The 14,807-nt window shown below is 35.9% G+C and overlaps 1 protein-coding gene across 1 annotated transcript in view; it reads right to left on the bottom strand.

Moving 5' to 3' along the window:
- GPR158 (G protein-coupled receptor 158) overlaps window positions 1-14,807 on the bottom strand; it is a 360,713-nt gene that overhangs the window by 168,665 nt on the left and 177,241 nt on the right. Inside the window, exon 3 of the mRNA XM_037125812.2 lies at window positions 3,889-3,991. Within this exon, the coding sequence (XP_036981707.2) occupies window positions 3,889-3,991 (103 nt within the window). The remainder of the gene's footprint in view (window positions 1-3,888; window positions 3,992-14,807) is intronic.

Raw genomic sequence — 14,807 nt, 5'->3', positions numbered from 1 at the left:
GTGTACATGAGCCAAAGTCAATCCAAAAGACAAGAGGTATGCCTGAAAGGCTAATAATGTATCACCATTAAAAGCAAATAAATCTCACTGAAGACAAAATTCATACTAAAATAGATGAATTTAAGGAAGACGAACTTGCCATAAGCTTGTATTTCATCAACCTGGAGGTGAACAACCTGCATTTGAAAAGACAGTCATACCTCAGCACCTGGTTACTCTGAAATCCTGCTACTGTCCAGATGCCAGATCCTATTAGCTCCCATATGATGGCCAATTTCAAGAGGGATGCCAGGAATACAGTCTCTGGGCTGTCCTCACCATTTTAAATCATGTGGTTTTAAATCCTTGTTGGTCTTTACAAGCTATTTGTTTACTGTGGGCCTAGATCTAAGTAAAGAATTTAAATCACCTCATATTTTAACAGGATTTTTAACAATCGCATTTACATTTTCTCTAACAGATCAGCACCATATCTGAGCTTCTCTGAATAAATGGGATACAGGGCTTTAATAGATGTGAGAATTTCAGGTCTTTTTCTAGACTTAAAATTGCAAATTAAGTACATTTGATCCTTGAGGAACATCTTTTCTGCTTTCTATGTCCTATTTTCCCTATCAGGCACTAATTTCCCCGGTTGCTTTACATTCCCCAGCATTCCTCCTGTTGTGCATGTCAGTGCAGTGCTGCTTGTTACAGACTCTTGCTGTCCCATCTTCCTTCTGATCCATGCAGAATTCGTTCTCCAAAAGCCCTGGTTCTAAAAATTTGTTACTTCAATATAAGAAAATATGTTTGGCAAAGTTCTATTGACCAATGGTACTTAAAAGTTATCTGTTTACATACATCACTGATTTTTGTTTATGTATGTGTATGTGGTATTTTGTTTTTTTGCTTATTTAACTACATCTATGGATACTTAGTAGAAGTTTTACATGTGTTATCTCATTTTGAGGGTCTTCAATGCTTCCTTTACTTTTGGCTATTCCTTACTTCAGAGGTACCTCCTCAAGAACAGTGAAAACACCTGCCCATATGAACTTCCCATATATTATAATTAAGAGGCTTAGTATATTAAAACGCAGAATAAATATTGTAAAATAAACAAAAAATATAAGTAATATTAAAATAGCCCTTGATAGCTGATGCTAGTGAGCTATAACTCATAATTCTGGTCAGATTTTTATGTTCTTTCATTAGGACAAGGAATGAGTTAAGCTGGATTTTCATGAAAACTGAGAAGACCATTAGCGAAGATATTTTGGGCAAAGAGAGCTTTCCTGACTTCAAATTATAACCTGTAGCTAGCTTTCTGCTCTGTCATTGAGGAAGGTCAGTCAGTCCTGTATGTGCTGAGGTCAAAGCTGAATCACATCTATGCCCAAATAAAGATCCTCCTTCTAAAAATTGTGGTTTCTTTTCCATGGCTGCAATGTGTACAGCATGAGAGTTAGACTTATGCAGACAAGCAGCCTTTTCTTAGAGAGAGGACGTCCAGTGAAAAACACTGGCTTTAAAATAAGGAAGAAAGTGGGAGTGTGCAAATTAAATAAAGATAAATTGTTAAAGGGTAACTAGTTTCTCCTGGTGGTGTTGTAAGCAAATGGTATAGTCATTCTCTGGTTCTACAATATTTAGATGTTTTATTTCAGTCACACAGTGGGAGCTGAGAACAAATGTGGGTAAACCAGATACAAAATACCTTCACAGAACATAAGCTAAAACCTATTTCCCTAGTCCTTCAGTGTTGAATCATATGTTATGTCTGGACCATAAATGTGAAAAATGCCAAAGCAGCTCTGGTATTGCCATGGCTTGCTATACACACACACACACACACACACACACACACACACACACACACAAGGAAAAAGCATATCCAACCTAAAAGCATGTTATCGTCATTGCTATTGTACTGCTTTTCTATTGCTGTATAATAAATTACTTGAGAGTTAGTAATTTATTACTTTAATAACAAGTAAATGCCTATTTATTATTTCCCAATTCCTGTTGATCAGATGTCTGGACACAGTGAAACTGGGTTCTCTGCTCAGGGTCTCTCTAGACTAAAAATTGAGGTTTTGGCCAAGCTGTAGCTCAGGGTCCTTTTCCAACTATCCAGGTTGGAAGAATACAGTTCCTATAGTTGCAGAACTTAGGTCCCTATTTTCTTGCTGGCTGCCTTTAGCTCTTAGCTCTTAATGGCCATGCTCAGGTCCCAGCATATGGCCTTCTCACCACAAGATAGTTTACTTCTTCAAAGCCAGCATTGGAATCCCTCTGTACTCTGCTACTATGGGAAGGAGTGTTACTTAATACAATGTAATCACAAGAGAAACTATATCATCAGCTTTGCTACATGATATGTCCTAAACAAGAGGCTGACTGCCCATTGCATTCACAGGTCCTACCTACACTTACAGGGAGGGATTGCACAGTGTGTATGGGAGCAGGATCTTGAAAGCCATCTTAAAATCATACGTACAACAATCATCAGACAGAACATGAGCTGAACTCTGTTAGCTATATGCCTAAGAAAAGAAAAAGTCACTCACCTCCAGAATCTAAAAGTTAAATGTAAGCAATCTCAAGGCCAGAAGTAGTGTTTTTTAAGAGAGAAAAAAAACCCCTATAAATATATACCAAAATAAGACACTCAGGTCTCAATCTCAACATACTCTTTAAAACTATACCTAGTAGAGATGCAAATTGCTATACAGACAAAAATAAGGCCGGCAAAGACTTATGGATCACTATCTAAAAGATACCTGTACCTCATTTTTAGCAAACCTAAACCTTAACTTCCCATGAAACCATCCCCTTTACCACTCCTTCTATCTGATATAAGGAGTTATTTATATCGGATAGCTTCACTAGAAGCAAACTGTAACACTGACATTTTCTGGAGCAGGAATAAAATACCCAGATGATCACATTTTGATTCTGGGATATACACCCTGTACATCACCTCCTCTTGAATGTACATATGATAGGATAGTCACCCCATGATTACATTGTTATGTAAGACTTCATCTGAGCAGACTGGTGAGATTCTTTTGCTAGCCTTGAAGAAACAAGCTGCAGTGTTGTGAGAATCACATAGCTTGGGCTTAAAGAGACTTTCAGGAGCTGAGAATAAGCCCAAGCTGACATCTAGTAAGAAAACAGGGACTTGAGGCACACAGTTGCAAGGAATTAATTTTTGCCAATAACTGAATGAGCTTGGAAGAAGATCCCTCAGATCACATCACACTCCAGGTGACACCATGATGTTGGCCTGGTGAGACCCTGTGCACAGGATCAGGCTAATGCTTTACTAGAAGGTTAATCGATGAAAACTGCGATAATAAATTTGTGCTGTTTTAAGTGTTCATCCTGTGGTAATTCTTTATGTAGCATAGAGCACTAATATATAAGAAAATTGATAAATAAAACAAACAAACTAGCAAAATTAGTTTTAGAAACTTTCTGCAGCAACAGCTTTCAATACAGAACCCCAGTTGGTCTTACCGATTAACTACAGAATTTTTCAGAACTTGAATATGTACTGAAAACTAAAATGCCAACAATAAACATACAAGGGTGAGTAAAAGTAGGTGTAAAGTTGTTTTTATGGAAGAAGACATTCAGGTTATGATTATTAAAATTGCTTTATTAACTGTTCCACAGACTCACAATTGTAAACTTACGTTTGCCCTACTGCATTTTTGTGGTACTCCAGAGAATTGTGGATGGCAAACCAAAGTAAAAACCCCTTCGGTGAAGAAAGAATGCCAACCCAGTGGGAATTTAACCATAAAACTCTAATAAGGTTAGAAGAAAATATGAATAATCAGTAACGGCAGACATTATGCGTATTCGGGTACATGCACAAAAGCAGAGAGCACTTACTCTGAAACTTGTTCACCGAGAAGACTCGAGGATGATAGAATCCTGCTTTGCAAATGCACTGATAGGCTCCAAGCACAAATCCGAGGCCTTTAATCGGCATACACTATAGAACAGAAAAGACAGTGATATATAGTCAGTGGATCAGAGTTTATTACACAGTTTAAAGATCCACAGATGTCCATCAGTGCAAATGGTAACAGAACTAACACATATTCCAGAAATAAAATATCTCCTTTTTGAATTTTTATTTGATGTTTGTTTGCCAACATCGATTTTTTAAAAAGTAGCAAATTAAATTTTCTTTCTAAATATATGACATTACAGCTGCAGTTACCACACATCTCTAACTCATCATAAGGAGTAATCACTAGACACCGTTTTTGTGTTCAGTGTCTCACATGTCATCTCATTGCTTTAAGAGATATTTTCAAAGCCTATAAGAACATTTTGAAAGTGAGTCAGTGTTAAATAGTTTTTATCTGAGCAAAGGTAGGTAGGTAAGTAAATGAACAGATATATAGAATTTGAGATATGAAATTGCTTTTATGGATTAAACATCCATAAAATTTCATGCTTGGAATAAAATAACACAAATTAATAGAATAACAAAACAAAAAAATATAAGGCAAATTTAGAAAAGGGGAAAAACAGATAAATTAATGGTTCTGAATGCTCTTTACCTAAAATCTGCTACAGATAAATATTCTACATGTATATAAAAAGAAGAAAAACAGTGATCAGCTTTCCAAATATGTCACATTAACAGACATAATGAACATCTCCCAAAAGCTTAATCTTGGCTACTTTCAAGAATATCAATCAACCTCAGCAAAATTCAACTTAATGCACTTTATTTGTGCTACATTGAATTATAATGCATAAACACAAACAACTTCCATTAAAATACAAGCAGTACATCAGGAAAAAAAGGGGATGATTCAACAACTGTATCAACACTGAAATTTGGGTTTTTTGCCATTATAACCTATAGAGGAACTTAGAATCTAGTGGATTTTAGTTATAAAATATGCCTCTGATACAAAGCCCTTGAGATTAGGGGGTGGAGGGATGGAGGGAAACAGAAAAAGGACTCATGACATGAACAACAGCGTGGTGACTGCTGGGGGGAGGAGAGTATAAGGGGACTAAATGGTAATGGAAAAATGCAATGAAGATTAAATAAAAAAACAAAATAAATAAAATAAATCTAAGTTCAATGATTAGTATCAAGTTCAACATTACGCATCATGAAAACTCCAGCAAATAAAAAAGTATTGATATACAAATAGTAAGAGCTAATATATGTTCTAAATACACAATGATATAGCAAGAAAATATTTGAAAAAGAGCTTTATAAAAGACCTTGAATATTTTATTTCATTAATATCCCCTTTTTCTTTCATCCTATATACAGCTTATATTCTGCAATTGGAAACATGGTCAGAGCAAAATATTAGGGCAGATAAGGACTAGTCAATTCAACTGTGTTTGCAAGTATTTATTAAAAAAATCACTATAAGCCAAGAAAATTCCTACAAAAAGTAACTGAAATAACTCATACCATTCATATTCAGTTATACAACAAGTCAAGTTATATTTCTGAACCATTTAATATATAAATAAAAGGCCAATTATAACAGATACTTTGGAGAAGCACCAGTATTATAGAAAATGTATATTATTTGTGGTTTGTCACAAAATATAGATTTGAATTCCGACTTTCTCTCTTACAAGCTCTGTGAAGATGAGCTGTTGTTCTCTTGACTTCTTTCAGCCTTTAGTATTTTATACTTGTATGCATAATCATTCAGTCAGATTCAGGTACAGTTTGAAGAAGATAGTACACCACGATGTACTAAAAGGTTAAATGTGGGGTACAAGAGGAAGAAAAAAATAAAGGACAAGTCTTCAGGCTTTGCACCTGAGCAATCTTCACAATGGAGTTGCCATCACTGGGCTGCAAGTCAAAGAGATATGAGAGAACGAGCAGTTCAGTTTTGCAAATGTTAAGTATGAATCATCTGTTTGAAATTTAATTCTAGACATTAAATAGGCAGTCTGCTAAAGTAGTATGGGGTTTAGGAGAGATATCTGGTCTGTATAATTTGTGATTCACTTATATAAATGTGATAGATAAAGCCATGAGTTCAAGTAAGACTGCATCACTGAGGGAACACCTGTAGGCGATGAAGGAAATTGGTCCAAAGTGGTGAGGCTCAGGATGCTCCAGTGCTAAAAGGTTAGGCAGAGAGAAAAAAGCAAAAAATACCAAGAAGACCAATTCAATGCAGTATCAACATTTCATTAATTAGAATATGCTACTATGAACACAACATGTGGAATTTGTTATGAATTGCATTTATTAAACATTAATCTAGCAAAGAGTGATACAGGTTAACTAAATCTTAGATACTAAGAATACAATAGTGGACTTTAAATATTTTGCCTCACTGTAATTTGGAGGTTAATGCTATGCATAAAAAACAGCATCAATTCCCAGATAATATGACTCAACTCTGCAACAGTGACTCAGTTGAGAATTTTAAATGTTTAAGGCATATCCAAACATTTATTAAAATAGTAATATTTTTGCTATAAGCTAACTCTAGTGTTGAAAGAAAAATGAAGATTTTTAAAAATTGAATTGATTGGATAAATATTGCCAAATATAAAGCCCCCTAAACTTAAAGAAAAAAGACTTCCTAATGTTATTATGGAAAACACGGTGAACTAAATGATTAGATACTTCAAATGCTTTATTATATCCTTAAATTATTTTATATTACCAAAGGAAAGAAAACAAGGTCAGTCGGTTAAATTTAATAAAAGAATATCACCCTGCCCTACATATTCCAAAACTACAGGGCCTGCATTGGAACCTAATGCAGTGTTGCTTACATACCCTTGCTTTGGAGCATTCAAGTGATCTTGGCTCATTTTTCTATTAATGATTGTAAGTTTGTACTCAGTTTTCCATACTTTTTTCTCCAAACTGTCATCATCATTCCATAGCAACTCTAACACTGGCACCTCCTAACCAAACTTACATATGTTCAAGATGAGGAAATTAGTTTAGTAGTTAAGCTACTTTTTAAGAATCTCCAATAAGTATGATGTAAGTATGGTGATACTCAACAAATGTTAGTGTATTTGAACAGAAGTGTATCTGCTTTTCATCATTTTTTCTCAGGGATTTAGAATACAAACATAGATCCTCACTTGATACAGAAGAAAAATCTTCAAAATTTTACTCTAATTTAACGTGCATTTAAGATATTTACTTTAGGTAGCCAACATACGTACTTTGGATCAAGTTTAAAGCTTTCAACTTTATAGAAGTACAAGACAGCAGAAATTTAAAAAGCAACACTTCTTCCTCGAGGGTAGCTGTTCTGTGGTAGCTTTTGATAAAAATAATGGGCTTCTTGTATTAAAAATTATAGTATCTCTGTGAGTAAGGCAGCTGTTCACAAGACTGGATGCCCTCTTTGATGAACCTTACCAAGCCATCAGCAAAGATTTTTACTAAGGAGAGCTACTGGGAACCCACAGAGTCAGGTTCCAAGGAGTAATTCAGATTCAGATGGAAAGAGAATGTAGTCAAGAGTTTAAAACAAATTGGATAGATAACTAGACACATACAACCAACCAGGTCTGAATCATGAAAAAATTAAAAACCTAAATAAATAAAAGGACCTATAACTAGTAGGAGATTAAATCAGTAATCACAAACTTCCCAACAGAGAAAAGCCTCAACATAAAATTCTATCAAATATTTAAAGAAGAACTCATACCAACATTCCTCAGCTCTTCCAAAACATTGGAGGGAACACTTTCTAACTCTATTTATAAGGCCAGATTTACCTTGATACCAAAAACAGATGAAAATATTATAAGAAGAAAACAAAAGCAAACTATAGGACAATAATCTTAAATAAAATTGATATGAAAATCTTCAATAAAATACAAACCAAATTTAACAAGACATTAAAGGAACTGTACACCATAACTAAGTGGGACTTATTTCAGGAGTTCAAGAAGGTTTAGTATTCAATGATCAATTAATGTGGTATTCTACATGGGTAGAATGAAAGACAAAACCACATAATCATTTCAATTAATGAATAAAAAGCATTTAAAAAAGTTCAATGCCCTTTCATAATAAAAATCCTTAAAAAACTAGGAAGAGGGAAACTACCAGAACATAATGGCGGAATATAAAAATCCTATAGCTAGCATTATACTCAATGGTGAAAGTAAGTTTTTCCTCTAAAATCAGAAAAAAGACAAGGATTCCTACTGTCACCACTTCCATTCAACATAGCACTGGAATTCCTAACCACAGCAATCAGGAAAAAAATAAATAAATAAAATACATAAAACGTCCAAAAAAGAAAGGAAGAAGCACAGTTATCTCTGTTTGCAGACGACATGATCTTATGACCTTATATGTAGAAAATCCTAAAAATCTCACAAACATACAAAAAAAAAACCCTGTTAGAACTAATAAATATGTTCATCTAAGTTCCAAGATACAAAATCTTGTTGAGTTTCTCTATACACTGACAACAAACAATACAGCAAATAGCTTTTTAAAATTTTTCTTATAAATAAACTTAGCCAAGAAAGTGAAAGACTTACAAATTGACGACTAAACATTGCCAAAAGAAATTAAATGAAACACAAACAAATGATATGTATTTATGAACTGGAAGACTTAATATTGTTTAAAATGCCTACTTTAACAATATTACTACCCATCAAAATCCTTAATAATTCCCAATGGCAATTTTTGCAGAAATAAAAAAAATACCATTTTATAATTTGTGTGGCATTTCAAGAACCCCAAATAGTCAAAACAACCTTTAAAAAGAACAAAATTGGAGATACCACATTTTCTAATTTCAAATATATTACAAAGCTATGGTAATCAAAAACTGTGGTACTAGCATAAAAGCAGACACATAGACCATTGGTATAGAATAAAGAGCCTAGAAATAAACCCTCATACATGATAGTTGAATGTTTGCAAGGATGCCACAACCAACCATTGTGGGCAAGACAGTCTCTTCAACTAATGCTGTTGAGAAAACTGGATATGCACATGCAAAAGACTGAAGTTAGACATACTTTATTACATTGGATTTGGGAATAAGTTCTCACTAGAAATACAGACTACAAAAGAAAAAAATAATCCAATGAGACTACATCAAACTTCAAAACTTTAAAATTTTATGTTATATATTTGTTACCATAATTAAACATATTTTGAAATAGGTAAGAGCAAGATGGTTTATCTTCCTCAATGACATGTACATAAACAATACAGTTTATATCTGCAACACATAATTGGCATGACCTGTAATTCATGTCAACTCCTGATAAATGTAATTGCAGAGCAAAACCCGGCCAGCTCAATACTCATGGATATTCTGTATGGAAGCACTTCTATTCAGCAGTGGAATGGCTAAAATTAGATATATAGAAGGGGAATATTGTTTGGCATTTGCTGGAAACAGTGCTTGTGCCCAAGGACCACATTTCCATACAATTCTTTGAAAAATTCTAATTTGAACTGAAAGGAGAAGACAAAAAATGAAAACACAACAAAATTCATGAGTTCATGCGATTCAAAATATTCTAGAAATTGACATTTAAATACCTTTCTTTTCCTTTTTTTTGAACTCTATTATGGAATCTTCCTAAAATATAAACCACTTTCTGGCTTCTCTGAATTGAACACCATAAATGGAATTTAACATTTTCTTCATGAGTCACAGTCATTACCTTGAACAACAGGTCCTGATCTGTGCTGAAATACACTCACACCCTCTGGAGCTATTGAATGTTTATGGCTATTTTCTCATACACTAAATAGCCTAGACCACTGTACTATTTAAGTTCTTGTGCTTAGTTTTTTGTTTGTTTTCTTTTTCCTTATTTATTTTGAGCTACCAATTGTCATATTTTAATGATAAAAAATGGACATTCTTTATAAGTGTCTTTTCCCACTTAATTTATGGTTATAATTCCTTGTATACATAGAAACTACATCACCAAAAAGCAAATCAAGAATATGTGAGATAAGAAATAACAAAGTAAGAGTAAAAATAGTTCGTATTTACTGAGTGTTTAATATATGCCAAGCACTGTTCTAAGAACTATACAAGAATTGCCCTGGCTCAGTTCAGTTTGGTTAGAGCCTTGTCCCAATAATGTCAAGGCTGTGGGTTCGATCTCTGATAAGGACATATACAAGAAGCAAGTAATAAATGCATAAACAAGTAAAACAACAAATCAAATTTTCTCTCTATTAAATTTTAAAGAAGAACTGTACGAGTATTAACACATTTAATCCTGTATCAATTCTATTATCTCCACATGGAATATGAGAAAATTTAGGGACAGACTGCCAAAGTAACTTCCCAAAGTCACGCAGCTAGTTACTGGCAGAGCTGGCGTTCAAGTCCAGTGGTCTAGCTCCAAAGAGTAGTGACTACTCTGCACTGGGTATGGCTACATAGCAGAATTGCACACACAGGAACAGATGCTGCTTTGGTCACTTGGTATCAATTTTTATTGTTCCAAGACCTTTATTTTTTCATTCTTCATTTCAGGCAATATTCCAAAAGGATCAGTTTGCAACATTATTAAGGTTCAAGTAAATGAAAGTTATTATTTTTTAAATGTTTATATAAAGATACATTTTAAGAAACACATTTAATTCCTATACCTGTTAAAAACAAATTTTAAAAATAAGCCTCTCACTTCCCATCACAGAGTTCTCAGCTCAAATCTCAGAACATGAATCTTCATTTCAGGGCCTACCAGCAGAGTACCTCTTGTTTACCTGAATCCCTGAAAACAAAAACCGCTTTGTGTCTAAGGAGAATCATGGTGCTCATTCCCCAGTTAAACTCACAGGCGCAGGAACCAGGGGCTTTCCTGGCAGTCCAGGCTGTCACTTTTTCTCTTGGCAAAAACACAGCTCTGCTCTGCTTTGACAGAAGACTTACCTAATTGCAGAAAGGATTTCCTGCTATGTTGAATTTACTGAGGCTTATTCAAAAAGCAGATGACAACACCACAGAGGCATAAAGAAAGATGAAAGGCTTGATATAGACAAGATGAAGTAGGAACTGGCTTTACCATATCTGTGTGGTCAGTCCATTCTTTGTTCACAGCCACCAAGAGCCTGGGCCCCTTCTGTATCTGCAACAGTTTGGTAGCCAGCCAACAGTGTGAAAACAATGGAGTGATAAGACAACTGTTTCCACCCTCTGTGGTGACTGGAGGAGACTTTCGTTCTCTCTGTCTCCTTTATGTGCAGGACACCCTGGCTCCTTGAAGAGTGTTTGCCACTTTTGTCGGGCAGTTAAAAGCCAATAGGGTGACAGCCGCATTAAAAGATCCCCAGGAGAGGATTATCTGGTTATGCATCAGGGTTAGAGACTGGCTACTTACCAGGCACAAGACAATATCTGTGCAGCAAGGCATGCTGGGTAAAACATAAAATTGTCCCTTCCCCACGGCCCTCCCTTCAGGTCTATTGTAACTCTTGGAAACGTTGCCAGGTGCACCTACCTTCTTTGCAAGCCAACAATGTTTCTCCTAAAACTTGCTTCACTCCCAGCCTTTGTGTTTTGTACTTCTCCCTATAAATGTTTGCTGCATTTGCTGAACGTAGCTAAAGAAGGTGAGCCCTTTAAAATCTTTTTGGAGTCCTTCCCAATCCAGTTTAGGTTTGTAAAATAGATACACTAGAATGCTTCTTCCCCCTGTGCACAGGAATCAATTATGAGGGAGTTAATAGCAGGGGATACTAATTCAAATTAAGCAGAGGAAACTACTTCAAAGTTAATGAATTATGAGAAGCAGAGGAGCAGAGGAAACAAGTTCAGGTTAAGAAAGTAGTTTGAGCTAATCAGTTCAGAGGAAACTATTGTAGTTTGAATTAAGCAATTAGAAGGAGGAACAGAGGAAACTAGACTCAGTTAACATATTACAGTCCTGTTCCTACAATTCCTTCCAGGAGTCCAACTTCAAGAATCAATTCCCAAGTTAATCAATTACTAGGAACTAGGCTTAAGTTAGGAAGAGCAAAACAAACTAGCCCAAGTTAAACTAGCCTCAGTTAATCAAGTAGCAGAGGAAACTAGCCGAAATTAGGAGCAAAGGAAACAAGCAGAGGCCAATTTCCTTACTGAAGTTTGAATTAGATACCAGGAAAGAGGGTATGATTAGTCCATAGCAAGTCTAGTTTGTCTACTCTCTTAGTTTCACTGAATACATCTGGTCATTTAGAATGGTGGGATAATGGGGGATGCTCTGTTACCCAGTGGAATGGTAGGGTAATGGGGAACACCCTATAACCCACTAGGATAGTGGATAACAGGGGGCACCCTGTAACCCACTAGGTAAATCTTTGGGCAAATAAAGAAGGACAACTTTAGGGAGCCAGGAAGTTCCACTCTTTTTCTTCCTCAGGTGTGCCATGGACAAGATGGGTAATACACCCTCTATGCCCTCAGAATCCCCACTGGGATGCACTCTTAAGAATTGAGAAAAATTTGACCCTAAAATATCTAAAGAAAGAGAGGCTAATTTTCTCTTGCAATATGACTTGGCTTCAGTATAAACTAGGAAATGGGGAAGTTTGGTCTGAAAATTACAGCACCATACTCCACTTAGATCTGTTTTGTAAAAGGTTCAGCAAATGGGAAAACTTGTTCTTACATACCCCATCACCTATCAATTTGAAATCCAAAATTTTTAAACATTCTTTCCTAATTATTCTGCAGTATTTTACACCATTGCTAGGACAAAACCTTTTGAAGTTTCAGGAGGTCCGTTAAGATTGTAAAAATTATGTTAGCCAATAAAAGAAAATTAGAAAACAACATCCCAGAACAAATTTTACAGAAAGTAGGCCCTTTAGTTTGGAACTCTGGAGTTCCTGGAAAAGCCAAGACTGCCCAGCCAGTTCAAATTTGCTTAAAGCCTGGAACAGCCTATCTACGTAAGAAATAGTGTCCTATCAAACAGAAGGCCCTAAAAGGTCAGCATAGAGAAATTTGCAGCACACAAGCTTCTAGTACCCTGTCAACCTCCTTGCAGTACTACAATTGTCCCTGTTCTTAAACTGACAGGGGTATACGGACTCATCCAGGGTTTAAAACTAGTTAATAAGGCTGTTGTTCCCCTCCACACTCTTGTAAGCCAATGCTTCCCCCATATTCACTCAAGTATCAGACAATACTCAGTGGTATGCAGTTTAAGACTTAAAAGATGCCTTCTTCTGCATCCCTGCCCACCCAGATTCCTAATACCTATTTGCATTTTAGTGGACAGACCCCCAAAACAATGACCCATCAGCAATATACCTGGAAGATACTAACACAGAGGTTTAGGAAGAACCCTCATCTGTCCACAAGAGCATTAGGAAAAGATCTGAGGGAATTAAAATGACAAGAGGGAGCCTGCTTACAATATGTAGAAAATGTCCTAGTTTGCAGCTCCTAGAAGGAAACTTCAGATTGTTATACTGTCCAAATTCTGAACTTCTTCGGGGACCAGGGATATTCAGTCTCCAAGAAAAAGGCCCAAACTACCAGACAGAAAATAAACTATTTAGGATATATCTAACCCCAGGATCTATACAACTGTCACAAGAAAGAATAAAAGCAATCACTGAGCAAATACCACCTGTTACCGAACAATGACTCTACTCTTTCTTAGGAATGGCTGGATAGTGCAGAATTTGGATCCCAAGCTTTGGACTAATTGTAAAACCTGTATACAAAGCTACTAAGGGATCAGACACTGAACCCATTTTATGGGGAAAGGAACATGATCAGGTTTTTAATAAAATCAAACTGACCCCAGTAGAGGTCCTGGCCCTAGGCATCCCTCACTTAAACAAGGCTTTCTTTTTATACACAGCAGAGCAGGGAACAGCCTTAGGGGCTCTTAGTCCAATGCAAAGGAAATGAACCTTGATACGTTGCATGTGTCTCTAAATAGCTAGACCCTGTAGCAACCAAGTGGTTCCTGTGTCTAAGACCAATTGCAGACATAGCCATGCTAACAGAGTAAGCCAAAAAGTTAACTCTCAGGAAGAAGTTAGAGGTCTTAACTCCATATCAGGTATAAGGAGTATTAGAAATGAAAGTGCAACTCTGGCTAACAGGAAATACATTGACCAGATATCAGGCCCTTCTGGACAATCCCGAAGTAACTGTAAAAACCTGGAATACCTTAAATCTAGCCACATTAATGCCTATAAAACCATCTCCAAACTTGACCCATTCCTACTCTACCTATTCCAGTAGAACTGACTTGCTAGACCAACCCTTAGAAAACTCTGATGAAGAGTTGTTCACTGATGGAAGCAGCTCTGTACAAAATGGGCAGCAAAAGGGGGATGTGCTGTACTTGGGATAACTGTAATAGCATAATAAATAAAATATAATTAAAAATAAATTAAAATTCCACCAATAAAAATCTGGCAATTCTAGTCAAGCTAATGGGGTGCCAGAAATATGCAGGGAGAAAGGGACTTGTTAGGCTTCACTACAAGGGCCATCTGCTCACCTATCTAACAGGCACCACCTTTCCTGTGTTAAACCCTCTCCTTCAATAGCAAAATCTTAATCTACATTAGGCTTTTAGTTTTTCTCCATTGAGTATGATGTTAGTTGTGAGTCTGCCACACAAAGCCTTTATTATATTGGGCTATATTCCCTTTATTCCCCAAGTGGCAATCTACTTGGGGAATAAGTACTGCATCTACTCACATGATCATATAATTTTTTGTGTCCTTCAATTTGTTTATGTGATATACCACAGAAATTCCTTTGTAAATATTGAACCAAGCTTGCATCCCAGGTATAAATTCCACTTGATCATGGTGTATAATC

This window comes from Artibeus jamaicensis, unplaced genomic scaffold (genome assembly GCF_021234435.1).
Source record: "Artibeus jamaicensis isolate MK-2021 breed Jamaican fruit bat unplaced genomic scaffold, CSHL_Jam_final contig_867, whole genome shotgun sequence".
Taxonomy (NCBI): Eukaryota; Metazoa; Chordata; class Mammalia; order Chiroptera; family Phyllostomidae; genus Artibeus; species Artibeus jamaicensis.
Note: the sequence above shows the minus strand (reverse complement) of the source record. Positions and strands in the feature narration are given on the sequence as shown.